We start from the raw sequence: 14,880 nt of genomic DNA, 5'->3' as shown, positions 1-14,880 counted from the left end.
AGTCACAGCTGCAAAATACTAACGCGAATTATTTACAGACGAATGGAAAAACTGGTAGAAGCCAACCTCGGGGAAGATCAGTTTGGATTCCGTAGAAATGTTGGAACGCGTGAGGCAATACTGACCCTACGACTTACACTCCTGGAAATGGAAAAAAGAACACATTGACACCGGTGTGTCAGACCCACCATACTTGCTCCGGACACTGCGAGAGAGCTGTACAAGCAATGATCACACGCACGGCACAGCGGACACACCAGGAACCGCGGTGTTGGCCGTCGAATGGCGCTAGCTGCGCAGCATTTGTGCACCGCCGCCGTCAGTGTCAGCCAGTTTGCCATGGCATACGGAGCTCCATCGCAGTCTTTAACACTGGTAGCATGCTGCGACAGCATGGACGTGAACCGTATGTGCAGTTGACGGACTTTGAGCGAGGGCGTATAGTGGGCATGCGGGAGGCCGGGTGGACGTACCGCCGAATTGCGCAACACGTGGGGCGTGAGGTCTCCACAGTACATCGATGTTGTCGCCAGTGGTCGGCGGAAGGTGCACGTGCCCGTCGACCTGGGACCGGACCGCAGCGACGCACGGATGCACGCCAAGACCGTAGGATCCTGCGCAGTGCCGTAGGGGACCGCACCGCCACTTCCCAGCAAATTAGGGACACTGTTGCTCCTGGGGTATCGGCGAGGACCATTCGCAACCGTCTCCATGAAGCTGGGCTACGGTCCCGCACACCGTTAGGCCGTCTTCCGCTCACGCCCCAACATCGTGCAGCCCGCCTCCAGTGGTGTCGTGACAGGTGTGAATGGAGGGACGAATGGAGACGTGTCGTCTTCAGCGATGAGAGTCGCTTCTGCCTTGCTGCCAATCATGGTCGTATGCGCGTTTGGCGCCGTACAGGTGAGCGCCACAATCAGGACTGCATACGACCGAGGCACACAGGGCCAACACCCAGCATCATGGTGTGGGGAGCGATCTCCTACACTGGCCGTACACCACTGGTGATCGTCGAGGGGACACTGAATAGTGCACGGTACATCCAAACCGTCATCGAACCCATCGTTCTACCATTCCTAGACCGGCAAGGGAACTTGCTGTTCCAACAGGACAATGCACGTCCGCATGTATCCCGTGCCACCCAACGTGCTCTATAAGGTGTAAGTCAACTACCCTGGCCAGCAAGATCTCCGGATCTGTCCCCCATTGAGCATGTTTGGGACTGGATGAAGCGTCGTCTCACGTGGTCTGCACGTCCAGCACGAACACTGGTCCAACTGAGGCGCCAGGTGGAAATGGCATGGCAAGCCGTTCCACAGGACTACATCCAGCATCTCTACGATCGTCTCCATGGGAGAATAGCAGCCTGCATTGCTGCGAAAGGTGGATATACACTGTACTAGTGCCGACATTGTGCATGCTCTGTTGCCTGTGTCTCTGTGCCTGTGGTTCTGTCAGTGTGATCATGTGATGTATCTGACCCCAGGAATGTGTCAATAAAGTTTCCCCTTCCTGGGACAATGAATTCACGGTGTTCTTATTTCAATTTCCAGGAGTGTATCTTAGAAGAAAGATTAAGGAAAGGCAAACCTACATTTCTAGCATTTGTAGACTTAGAGGAAGCTTTTAACAATGTTGATTGGAATACTCTCTTTCAAATTCTGGAGGTGGCAGGGGTAAAATACCGGGAGCGAAAGGCTATTTACAATTTGTACAGAAAGCAGATGGCAGTCATACGAGTCGAGGGGTATGAAAGGGAAGCAGTGGTTGGGAAAGGAGTGAGACAGGGTTGTAGCCTATCCCCTAAGGTGTACAAACTGTATGTTGAGCAAGCAATAAAGGAAACAGAACAAAAGTTCGGAGCAGGTATTAAAATCCATGGAGAAGAAATAGAAACTTTGAGGTTTGCCGATGACATTGTAATTCTTTCAGAGACAGCAAAGGACTTGGAAGAGCAGTTGAACGGAATGAACAGTGTCTTGAAAGGAGGGTATAAGATGAACATCAACAAAAGAAAAACAAGGATAATGGAATGTAGTCAAATTAAGTCGGGTGATGGTGAGGGAATTAGATTAGGAAATGAGACACTTAAAGTAGTAAAGGAGTTTTGCTATTTGGGGAGCCAAATAACTGCTGATAGTCGCAGTAGAGAGGATATAAAATGTAGACTGGCAATGGCAAGGAAAGCGTTTCTGAAGAAGAAAAATTTGTAAACATCGAGTATAGATTTAAATGTCAGGAAGTCGTTTCTGAAAGTATTTGTATGGAGTGTAGCCATGTATGGAAGTGAAACATGGACGATAACTAGTATGGACAAGAAGAGAATAGAAGCTTTCGAAATGTGGTGCTACAGAAGAATGCTGAAGATAAGGTGGGTAGCTCACGTAACTAATGAGGAGGTATTGAATAGGATTGGGGAGAAGAGAAGTTTGTGGCACAATTCGACTAGAAGAAGGGATCGGTTGGTAGGACATGTTTTGAGGCATCAAGGGATCACAAATTTAGTATTGTAGGGCAGCGTGGGGGGTAAAAATCATAGAGGGAGACCAAGAGATGAATACACTAAGCGGGTTCAGAAGGATGTAGGCTCCAGTAGGTACTGGGAGATGAAGAAGCTTGCACAGGATAGAGTAGCATGGAGAGCTGCATCAAACCAGTCTCAGGACTGAAGACCACAACAACAACAACAACAGTGTTATGATCATTATGCACAGTGTTTGTTTGAGGTGGCGCAGCGGCTAGCACACTGGACTCGCATTCGGGAGGACGATGTTTCAATCCCGCATCTGGCCATCCTGATTTAGGTTTTCCGTGATTTCTCTAAATCATCCAGGCAAATGCCGGGATGGTTCCTTTAAAAGGGCACGGCCGACTTTCATCCCTGTCCTCCCCTAATAACCAAGCTTCATAGTGCCAACAGATATGAGTAAGACATCTATCTTCTCAAGGGCTAACTTTATGCCATCATTCCACTTTAAATCACTGCGGATAAACTCGTAAAACATTTAAGGTTGTGACCTATTCCACTAATCAATTGCCAGTCATATATTCAAATGATGTTCAACCTTTTCACCTATTTATATGTGCATTTAAGGAGATCACTCTCTGAAAAGCAGAAGCGTTGAGTTGTCGATAGGCACACACAAAAGAAAGAAACCTTGGGAAACCTTGGTAGGTTTTGGAGTTAGCCTATGATGAGCTAGAGTAAAACTAACACACACACACACACACACACACACACACACACACACACACACACACCTATGTCCCTACAGGGTGCTGGCTATGTTAACAGTGCCAATGTTATTTTTTGGCAGGTGGAATGGTTGTGGTGGGGGTATTGTTGTATGCAATGGGTAGAGGGAATGGTTGTGGTGGGGGTACTGTTGCATGCAGTGGGTAGAGGGAGGCAGACCCATATACCTGCCACCCCTCCCTCCTGCATTCCTAGGCAAAAAACCAGCCGCCTCTTTCCCAGATGCTAGCCACCCACCCCCAGTCCCTACCCTAGGCACTGTTAACCTAGTCAGCACCAATTAGGGGAACAGCAGTGTTTGTTTGTTTGTGTGTGTGTGTGTGTGTGTGTGTGTGTGTGTGGGGCGGGGGGGGGGGGGGGGGGGGGGGCAGGATGCTTTTACTCTAGCTCATCAAAGGCCACCTGCAAAAGCTAGCAATGTTTCTTTCTTTTGTGTGTGCCTGTCGACTGCTTAACCCTTCTGTTTTTCAGTGAGTGGTCTCTTTTAATCAAAACAAATTTACATTCTACAAGAACTCTCCTACAACATTTACATAACATTTGCTTATGTTTAGGGTCACCTGCAGATCTTTGCAATGGCCAATTATCATGTTCATGTCCCTATTTTGCAGCCACAACTTTGTAATTTACAAACAGGTTGACACATACCATGCATACATATTCTGTTTATTGGGCAATGGTGTGCACTTTACTACCTTCTGGAACTTGTGAATGAAAAGAGTAAGATGAGTTTCACAGGATCTGTGCTTGATTCATACAATGGGATTGTTTGGTCTCCAGAAAAGTCATCAAACAACAGCAGAACACATTTTGCATAATCCTGCAAAAAATTGATGTCTATGAGATAGTCCTATAGTTTGGCACATTAGTCTTTACCTATGGTAAAATAATGCTACAAGTGGGACCAGTTCCTCCACATACTGAATACAGAATCTACAATGCACACCATCAAATCTTGTGGCCTTTCCTCTATTGAAAAACTGGAATTGTGTTTCATTTATGTGCTCATTTCTTTCTATATCTTTCATTACCTCATTTGCATGACAGTGGAATGAATGGTACGCTCTATGGTGATTTTCAATTAAGCATGTTCGGAAGACAGAATTTAGGACTTTTGCGGTGTCTTTTAAGTATCGAAAGCAGGGGAAAAAGAATTAGTCACCACAGAGATACTGCACAGCAAAGAGGTATCATGAGACACCAATGAGGTGCTAGGAAAAAGCAGTGCCTCTTGTACTTCCGAGGTGCTACCACTGTGGCTCTGCCCTGAAACAGTATCACCAGAGGACAGGAGGGCAGTTCTGTTCGAGGTTGGACTCAGCCCACTTCCGAAAAGTTCCTGCCAGAGTAACGTCGTCATCCTGCCTACTCAGAGTGAAGACAGTTCTGTCTCATGTGTGTTGGTATGTGTGTGTGCAGGAGGGGGAGGGGGGAGGGGGGGCAGAGGTTTGCCTATGCACCAACCCCATCAGAACTGTGTCAACAAGAGGCTAAAAACTTGCTTTTTCTAGTGACTGTAGTGAAGCCATACTATGGCCATTCTGAACTTGTTTCAATTCACCACTCAGTAATCATGGCTCATTTAGTGTGTTCTGAACCACAAGTCCACATGTGCAGTTTCATAGTTACAGCCGAGCCTGGTGAGCAAAGATAAGTTTTGTTGTACTTAATAAAGTATTACTTATTCAGAGTGTTCTAATTAACTGTATTATTACTAGCCACCTTAGTGTCCAAGAAGTCAGACACAAAAACTAAAGTGTCGATGAGGCTGCAGCTCGTGATTAGGTCACTGTGGCATATTGTGTCACTAACCCTCTCTTGCAGCAGTGTTATTTTTCTGTTTGTGTATGTTGTCGTATTGAGTTTCATGATAAATCTTCCAGGTGTGTCTTTAATGCAAGCTATACAGTCACATGACAAAGGACTAAACAATTACTACATCTACATCTACATGACTACTCTGCAATTCACATTTAATTGCTTAGCAGAGGGTTCGTTGAACCACAATCATACCATCTCTCTACCATTCCACTCCCGAACAGTGCGCGGGAAAAACTAACACCTAAACCTTTCTGTTCGAGCTCTGATTTCTCTTATTTTATTTTGATGATCATTCCTACCTATGTTTCGCATTCGGAAGAGAAAGATGGTGACTGAAATTTCGTAAATAGAGCTCGCCGCGCCGAAAAACGTCTTTGCTGTAATGACTTCCATCCCAATTCGCGTATCATGTCTGCCACACTCTCTCTCCTACTGCGTGATAATACAAAACGAGCTGCCCTTTTTTGCACCCTTTCGATATCCTCCGTCAATCCCACCTGGTAAGGATCCCACACCATGCAGCAATATTCTAACAGAGGACGAACGAGTGTAGTGTAAGCTGTCTCTTTAGTGGGCTTGTTGCATACCACAAGCACTGCAAGAAATTGTGGCAGCACCATGACTGCTACCCCAGCCTGTTCAATCAGAAACAACTCCATAAGAAGTTCAACCGCCTAAATTCAAAGATATTCTGAGGTAAAGCAAAGAATGAGCTGCTTATGTTGAGCAGTTGATGGCACATTTCAATGCCTATGGCATAACAGGTAACCAGCGTATTTACTATTTTCCTCCACCGCAGGCTCAGATGCTGTAGGAATCAGCATGGGTTTCGAAAAAGACGATCGTGTGAAACCCAGCTCACGCTATTAGTCCACGAGGCTCAGAGAGCCATAGACACAGGTTCCCAGGTAGATGCCATGTTTCTTGACTTCCGCAAGTCGTTCGATACAGTTCCCCATAGCCATTTAATGAACAAAGTAAGAGCATATGGACTATCAGACCGATTGTTTGATTGGATTGAAGAGTTCCTAGATAACAGAATGCAGCATGTCATTCTCAATGGAGAGAAGTTTTCCGAAGTAAGAGTGATTTCAGGTGTGCTGCAGGGGAGTGTCGTAGGACTGTTGCTATTCACAATATACATAAATGACCTTGTGGATGACATCGGAAGTTCACTGAGGCTTTTTGCAGATGATGCTGTGGTATACATCTACATCTATATCCATACTCCGCAAGCCACCTGACGGTGTGTGGCGGAGGTTGTAACAATGGAAAATTGTACTGAAATGCAGGAGGATCTGCAGCAAACTGACGCATGGTGAAGGGAATGGCAATTGAATCTCAATGTAGACAAGTGTAATGTGCTGCGAATACATCGAAAGAAAGATCCTTTATCATTTAGCTACAATATAGCTGGTCAGCAATTGGAAGCAGTTAATTCCATAAATTATCTGGGAGTACGCATTAGGAGTGATTTAAAATGGAATGATCATATAAAGTTGATCGTCGGTAAAGCAGATGCCAGACTGAGATTCATTGGAAGAATTCTAAGGAAATGCAATCTGAAAACAAAGAAAGTAGGTTACAGTACACTTGTTCGCCCACTGCTTGAATACTGCTCAGCAGTGTGGGATCCGTACCAGATAGGGTTGATAGAAGAGATAGAGAAGATCCAACGGAGAGCAGCGCGCTTCGTTACAGGATCATTTAGTAATCGCGAAAGAATTACGGAGATGATAGATAAACTCCAGTGGAAGACTCTGCAGGAGAGACGCTCAGTAGCTCGGTACAGGCTTTTGTTGAAGTTTCGAGAATATACCTTCACCGAGGAGTCAAGCAGTATATTGCTCCCTCCTACGTATATCTCGCAAAGAGACCATGAGGATAAAATCAGAGAGATTAAAGCCCACACAGAGGCATACCGACAATCCTTCTTTCCACGAACAATACAAGACTGGAATAGAAGGGAGAACCGATAGAGGTACTCAAGGTACCCTCCGCCACACACCGTCAGGTGGCTTGCGGAGTATGGATGTAGAAGTAGATGTAGCTGTATTCCGGCCAGATGTAAAACTGTTTCCAGATTATCAACCTCCTAAGGCCCCCTGCGACAAGTGCGCTGATAAACTGTCAAATCATTTTAAATCACAAGTGCATGTAGCAGCAACTTGTTATAAGTTTTTCCTATTAAAACAGCAGCCAGGACAGTCCTACAAATAGTGGGAAACAGAACTTAGTGGTCTTACTAGACAATGTCTCCTTCAGTTTCCATGTGGGTTAAGATACAGTGACATTATGATAAGCAATGCAATTACTCAGAACATGTCTGAGTCCCATATTCGTGCTGCATTAATAAAGCATCCAAACCCTGAGCTCAGTACAGTACTGTCAATCATTGAGTCACAACAGGACACTGTCGATGTAACTGAGAGCATGATCAAGCACCTGCTTTATCTACTGTCAAGAGTAACAAGAGGAAAACAGTTTAGGAGCCAAAAGAGCTCATCTGCCAATCCTGTTGTTGTTTCGGCAGATTGCCAGGACACAAACTCTGAACTTATCAACCAGCTATCCAATAAGTTGTATGTTCAGTTGCATGTGTTAATTTCCACTTAGATACTAGGGGTGCTGTTACGATGCTCAAAAATGCCACGTATGAAACACGTTGGAACAGCTTCAGCAACCATATAACTTGTTGACCGCATACAATGGACAAACCTAATCCAGTGCTTGGAGTGAGCAGTTTGCCAGCCACATTCCGTGGTATTACTAAAAAAGTGTTATTTCATGTGTTGTGCTCTTGTGAGTCTACTAACATTTTTGGCAAGGATAGCTTTGACCTTTTTGGATTGTCAGTTCACAAAAAGGTGTTAAAATTAATTCAGCTGAGTTCCTTGCCAATATTAATGCATTATGTGATAAGACCAGTTCTCTGTTCCATGGTAGTTTAGACAAGGCCCAAGGGTTTGAGACCCAAGGGACTGAAACACAATGTGCGGTTTTTTTGCGCTCATACTGTCTCTTATGCATTACGGGACCAGGCTGCTGCAGAGTTGCAGGACAGTGATGTCATCAAACCAGTGTCGACCAGCCAATAGGTGTCACCCCTGGCGGTCCTTACTAAACCGTCGGTCGGGTTGGGACTCTGTGCGAGTTTAAAACAACTGTCAACCCACAAACTGTTGTTGATTCTTTTCTGTCGCCCTGCCCTGAGGATTTGATGAACCACTTAGGTCAGGGTCAAGGTAAGGGTAATCTCCAGAAGGCCTATTTGCAACTGCCTTTAGATGAAGAGTCAAAGAAGATTTTTGTGATCAACACACACAAGTAATTATTCCAGTTTCAGCGGTTACCATTCGGTAGCACTTCTGTCCCAGCTACCTTTCAAACCTTGAGCAAAGGATGTTGCAAGTAACCTTCTTGTTCTAACTATTTAGATGATATAGTTGTATCTGGACGTATGCCAGAAGAACACTTAAAAAAATTCAGAGGCACTGTTTCCAGTGTTGTCCACAGCAACACTGACATCCACCCATTCTAAGTATTCCTTCTTGCTCACTGAAATTGACTATCTTGGCCATGTGATTAATTTACATGGCATCCACCCACCACAGTCGCACTTAGTAGCTATTCATGACTTGCCTGTGATAGCTAATGTATCAGAATTGCAACTTTGGCATTCATTTTACAATTTTCATGTTTGATTTGCAGTCAGTGGACAAAGGCAGAGGCTTAGTACACAATTTTAATAAGTTACTGAGTTTCAATACGGCATATTTTCTCATGCAATGTGAAAGATTTATTCTGTATACAAGTATACACTGTTGGCCCAACAAATTAAGATTGGAATAAATCAATGAAGCTGCTTGTTACACAAAACTTCAATTAAAACAGCATAAAAATGGAAGCCTGAAGTTGAACTTAGAACAGCATAAAAACAAAGGCCTGAAGTTCACATAGATAAAATGTAAGTGGCTACCAAAAGGAATGTCTTTCCATATCATTAATCAATTTTATCATCATTTTTGAAGAAGAGGAACCCAATTTTGAAGCATCGTGTGATTTTTGAATACTGAAATAAGTTTTTCTATCACACTCATCATGGATTTAAATAAATAGTAAGGAAGTCCTCAGTTACATATTTTGTATAAAAAAATAATAAATTTTATTACAGCCACATCAAATAATTCAGCATCTATCCTGATTTCTATCTATCAGTCAAGATAAGTCAATGATTACCACATGTGTAATGCTCCTATAAATAGACTATACTGATAATGTTTGCACATATGGTGAACCTCAACATATTCTTACACAGCCTTATGGCAACAATCATTACACAGGCAAATGAAAATGACTGCTAAACCAAAATTGGTTTACCAATTGAAATTTTGTGTAAAAAGATATGAGATTACTGCTACTCCATACAAGTAAAATGGCAAACATGACCCGCTTACAAAATAAGCTGGTCGACAGTATTATGAAAAGGATAGACTGCTACTCACCCTATATAGATGACACATTGAGTTGCAGACAGGCAAGAAGAAAAGACTGTTACATGTAACTTTTGGCCAAAGCCTTCTTCAGAAAGGAGAAACACATGCACACATTCACACAAGCAAGCACACTTCGCGCTCTCTCTCTCTCTCTCTCACACACACACACAAAATACTACTTCCAGCCAGTCTGGCTGGAGGTAGTGGTCATGTGTATGAGGTGTGCTTTCTTGTGTAAATGTGTGCATGTTTTTCTCCTTCCTGAAGAAGGCATTAGCTGGAAGCTTATATGTAATGGTCTTTCCTTCATGCCTGTCTGAAACTCAATGTGTCATCTTTATAATGAGTAGGAATCTATACTTTTCTAATATCATTGATATTGCAACCTGGACTTTCAATTGTTTAAACAAATTGACGTGCTGAGAACCACAAGTACTTAAAGCCCACTATAATCGATTTTGAGATTTAAGCATGTATGCATTTTCCTGACACCTTTTGATTTTATGGTGAACCAGCTTCGCCCATATCTGTAAGCCAACACTGTATATATGAACATTCATGAAAAACTGTTTCCCTGATTTCTCGCACATTTATTTCCATACAGACCCATAACAAAATGCATAACTGTGTTGCTCTACGCTGCTCAATTGTTATCTAGGTTTGGCAACTTAATTTAGTGTCTACATCACATACATAGTAGTAGTACTTCTTAACCAGAGGTATATCAGCAGTTTTATCTGAACCTCAAGTCACAGAATATGCTTTGTGAAAATAATGTTAAGGAGGACAATAAACTGTTGGAATAGGTCATAACTGTGTATGTGTCTGTTCTTTATGTTTTGTTTGTATTTTAAAATTAATTATAAACTTTACACATATTAAAAGACACTACTGTCACCAGCATAGATATAGATATATCATGAATTAACATTAATAAAATGGGTACATTATTTTTTCATACAAAATATAGTAGTTAACACTTCATTAAAAAATAAGTCAGACCTTTGAGACTGGTGGTTTGTCTATAAAGTCGATTTTCACAAATGTGTTTTTCTCAAAACTTTCTCTCTGTGCTTTGCGTTCTTATGGTTCTCAGTGCATCAATTGACCACTAATTTTATTAAATCTGAACACAAAATATTACATATTTACGTGACAAGAACACACAGCACACTTCAAATACCCATGCAAAACACACAATCAATAAGACAGTACCCTGAAATCTGAAAAGCCAAAAGGTCCCCTTGATGCAATCCTTTGTTGCCTCCTCTTCTGCAATTCCTTTTTCCAGTCAATGTTTTCTCGGTTGTCTACAATTAGCTCATTGTAAGCAGTTGGATAATATCTGCAAAACAATTTCTTCCACAGCCGTCGGTCAGACACAATTAAGTTGTTCATGTAGTGACATGACATCAATAAACTATAAATATCATTTAATTTGAGTTGTGAGTATATTTTATGTTTTAGGTCATCTGGAATACCCAGGAGGGAACCATTTAATACATGTACTTCATTCAAAATAATACACCTCACAGGGTACAGCAGCTCTTTCTTTAATTTCTCTTTTAACTGTCTTATATTTGTATATCTGGCTAACACAGGAGTCGATGGCTGAGTCTTCTTTATAACATCAGAACAACGGAAACTCAAACCAAATACTATTTTTGGGACAATATTCGATACAATCAGATTAAGCTCCAAAATATCACCAATTAAGAAACCAACAAGCCTGCATCTATGTTCTGCAATCTGATTTAGTATAAATGTTATTTTGTATACATTAGTCTGATCATCTTTCCAAGCATTAGGGAGATTACTCGCAGTTCCACTATTTAGTGTTTCAGATTCATGGATCCCTCCACAGTCTGTTTCACATGGAGAGAATTCACTTTCCAACATCAACGTGTACAACAAAATAACAATAAGATCACTTGGACTGATCTCATGTGAATCTTGATTTAGAGACAAAATGGTTCTTTCGAGAAATTCCTGTTCTGAATGCTGTTTTCTTATATCTTCTATTGATTTATCCATTGAGCCTGAAAGAAAAACTGCATGATAATCCTGTGAAAAAATTAAGGGTGAACAATTTAAAATTATTTGTAGCAATACATTTAAAATTTAACTGCCATGCTGTCGTGAAACTCTATGTCGAGCAAAATACACATCAGTATTAAAAATATAAAACAAATAATTTCACATTATGCATTTTGGCACGACAATAAATAAATATTTTAGTAACAAGTGAGTCCATGGTTACAATTACAAAGTACATTAAAGAAATGTACTTTGAGTAACCTTGGCATATCCATTTCAGCTGCACAGTGATTTGCAAAATCACAATAGTACAACCAAAAATAATTTTAATGTACTTCAGAGTGGAGGTATGTACATTGGAGTAAAGGAATTTAACAGTACCTCATTTAATATAAAGCAAAAAATTGAGAAACCTCATAAATTCAGAAAATAAAAAGAAATAAGAACAAACTACATAACCAACAGTTCCTACAAATTATCTCTTTATCTAAATTCAAGTATTGAAAATTTCTGTTACTTGCATAGGAATGTTCACTGTGAAATTTCACGAGAAATTGTACTGTACTGTAAACTACTCTGTTTGTACAAATGTAGGTATCCATTTTCTTTGAAACATACTCAGGAATTCATGTGAGACGTCTTTTTTGGAACCCTTGCTGGTTTGTTGAAATTAGCTACAGCTTATGCTAAGAATATACTCCAGGATTCTGCAACAGACACATGATGCAGATACTGGAATGTAATTTTGTACATCTGTTCTCTAATCATTTTTAAGAACAGGAGTATACTGAGGTCTTTTCGTGTAATGCATCAATCTACGCTGCACAAGAGATCCTTGTTACGTTGTTTCCCTATTAGTTATGTTACCTTCTCTTTTTATGCAACGCACACATCTGCTACTGCAACATTCGTATGGGCGACCGGTGGAGGTGGTGGAGACTGCTGAACACACGGGGAGTGCAACCAGAGCACACAATTTGCAGCATCGTTACTGCGGCTGATCAGACAAAGGCTTTGTCAATTCTGTGAAGGTCTTGGCTGAAGATCTCTAGACCTGCATTATCTTATGGGGATTTGTAGGACTCCCCTTGGTAGGTCAGGGGTGCAATACACAAAGGAAGCAATTACTCAGAGTACTTGTGGAGTGCGCATGAGGGTTTTTTAGCCTAGGCACTAGTTTGAGGTGCTATAAGCAATCACCAGTCGATATGCAGCAAGGGAAGGCAAACAGAGTTCAGAGTAAAGACAGTTCGACTGTGAGAATTTTATCAGTAAACTGTTGAAGTATATGTAATAAAGCTCCCAAATTTAATGCCCTCGAGGAAAGTTCTCGTGCTTGAATTACTCTTGGAATCCAGAGCTGGCTGAAACCTGAAGTGGAAAGTTCCAAGATATTTAGCGAGTAATAGAATGTATATTGGAAAGACAGGTTAGATGCCATAGGAGGGGAAGTGTTCATTGCATTTGACAAAGTACCTTCTCTATTGAAATTGAAGTTTAGTGTGACAGTCAAGGTCATCTGGTCGCGTAGAAATGGTGTAGGTGAAAAAAAGTTAACTGTTGGATGTTTTCACTGGCCACATGATTCGCTACTTTTTTTTTTTTTTTTTTTTTAATTGTCTTGAGCAGTTAACTTGGTATCTCACATGCAGTGTAAATATCTTAGACCCTGTAGCTAAAAATAGGCTGGACCTTATCGACAAAGTCAGTATCCTGCTAGACAGAGCAGATAAGCGGTTATTAGCATCTCATTTAGGTAGTGAATTGTCATCACTCAGTTCCAGTAAGGTAGATATAGAGGAATATGGGCAAAGTTTAAGCAGACTGTAAATCATGGTCTGGAGAGTTATGTAAATAGTAAGTAGATAAAGGAAGCAGAAGCTGTTGCACTCTCGGTTCAAAGGGGAATGCACAAATGTCGACATGTGAAGTTTAGCACAGATTCGTGCATCTGTGAAAAGATCTACGCGTGAAGCATACAACAATTACCACCGTCACGCCTTAATGAAAGATCTGACAGAGAACCTGAGAAAATTCTGGTCTTATGTAAAATTACTGAGTGGGTCCAAGGCTACCAATCAGTCTCTTGTTAATCAGTCTGGTGTGGCAGTTGAAAAAAGCAAAACGAAAGCCCAAGTTCCGAGAGAAACGTACAAACATACCATCAGTTGACCATTGGATAGACTCCCGTACAGACGACATAGTAATAAGCATACCTGGCATGGAGAAACAGCTGGAAGATTTGAAAACAAATAAATCACCAGGTCTGGAAGAAATCCCAGTTCAATTTTACAAAGAGTACCCTATGGCACTGGCCCCTCACCTAGGTTGCATTTATCATGAGTCTCTTGTCCAGCTCAGAGTCCCAAGTGACTGGATAAAAGAGCAGGTGACTCCAGTGTACAAGAAGGATAAAAGAATGAACCCATACAATTACAGACCAAAATCTCTAACTTCTGTCTGCTGCAGAATCCTTGAACATATTCTCAGTTCAAATATAATAAACTTTCTTGAGACTGAGTAGTTTATATCCACGAATCAGCATGGTTTTAGAAAGCATCTCTCATGCAAAACTGAGCTTGTCCTTTTCTCACATGATATACTGAGAACTACAGATGAAGGACAATGGGAAGATTCCATATTTCTGGATTTCCAGAAAGCATTTGACATGGTGCCCCATTGTAGGCTGTTAATGAAGACACAAGCATATGGAATAAGTCAAAGATGTGTGAGTGGCTCGAAGACTTCTTAAATAATAGAACTCAGCATCTTGTCCTCAACGGCGAGTGTTCATCAGAGACAAGGGTATCGTTAGGAGCACCCCAGGGAAGTTTGACGGGACCACAGTTGTTCTCTATATGCATAAATGATTTGGCGGACAAGGTGGGCAGCAATCTGCAGTTGTTTGCTGATCATGATGTGGTTATGATAAGATGTTGAAGTTGATGAACTGTAGGAAGATTTAAGTGAACTTAGACAAAATTTCAAGTTGGTGTGATGAATGGTAGCTAGCCCTAAAAGTGGAAAAATGTAAGTTAATGCAGATAAGCAGAAAGATCAAAACTGTAATGTTTGGATACAGTATTATTAGTGTCCTGCTTGACACAGTTAAGTCATTTAAATGTCTGGGCATAATGGTGCAAAGCGATATAAGGTGGAACAAGCATGTGAGAACTGTGGTAGAGAAGGCAATAGGTAGGCTTCGGCTTATTGGGAGAATTTTAGGAAAGAGTGGTTCACCTGTAAAGGAGATCACATATAGGATGCTGG

The 14,880-nt window shown here is 41.6% G+C and overlaps 2 protein-coding genes across 2 annotated transcripts in view; both read right to left on the bottom strand.

The window, feature by feature from the left end:
- The window catches only part of LOC126229552 (WASH complex subunit 5-like), a 188,869-nt gene that overhangs the window by 158,970 nt on the left and 15,019 nt on the right, over positions 1-14,880 (bottom strand). The gene's annotated exons all lie outside the window — the stretch shown is intronic.
- The window catches only part of LOC126229554 (F-box only protein 7-like), a 32,388-nt gene that overhangs the window by 2,695 nt on the left and 14,813 nt on the right, over positions 1-14,880 (bottom strand). The window contains exon 2 of the mRNA XM_049942318.1: positions 10,789-11,612. Coding sequence (XP_049798275.1) covers positions 10,789-11,612 — 824 coding nt within the window. The remainder of the gene's footprint in view (positions 1-10,788; positions 11,613-14,880) is intronic.

This window comes from Schistocerca nitens, unplaced genomic scaffold (assembly GCF_023898315.1).
Source record: "Schistocerca nitens isolate TAMUIC-IGC-003100 unplaced genomic scaffold, iqSchNite1.1 HiC_scaffold_375, whole genome shotgun sequence".
Taxonomy (NCBI): Eukaryota; Metazoa; Arthropoda; class Insecta; order Orthoptera; family Acrididae; genus Schistocerca; species Schistocerca nitens.
Note: the sequence above shows the minus strand (reverse complement) of the source record. Positions and strands in the feature narration are given on the sequence as shown.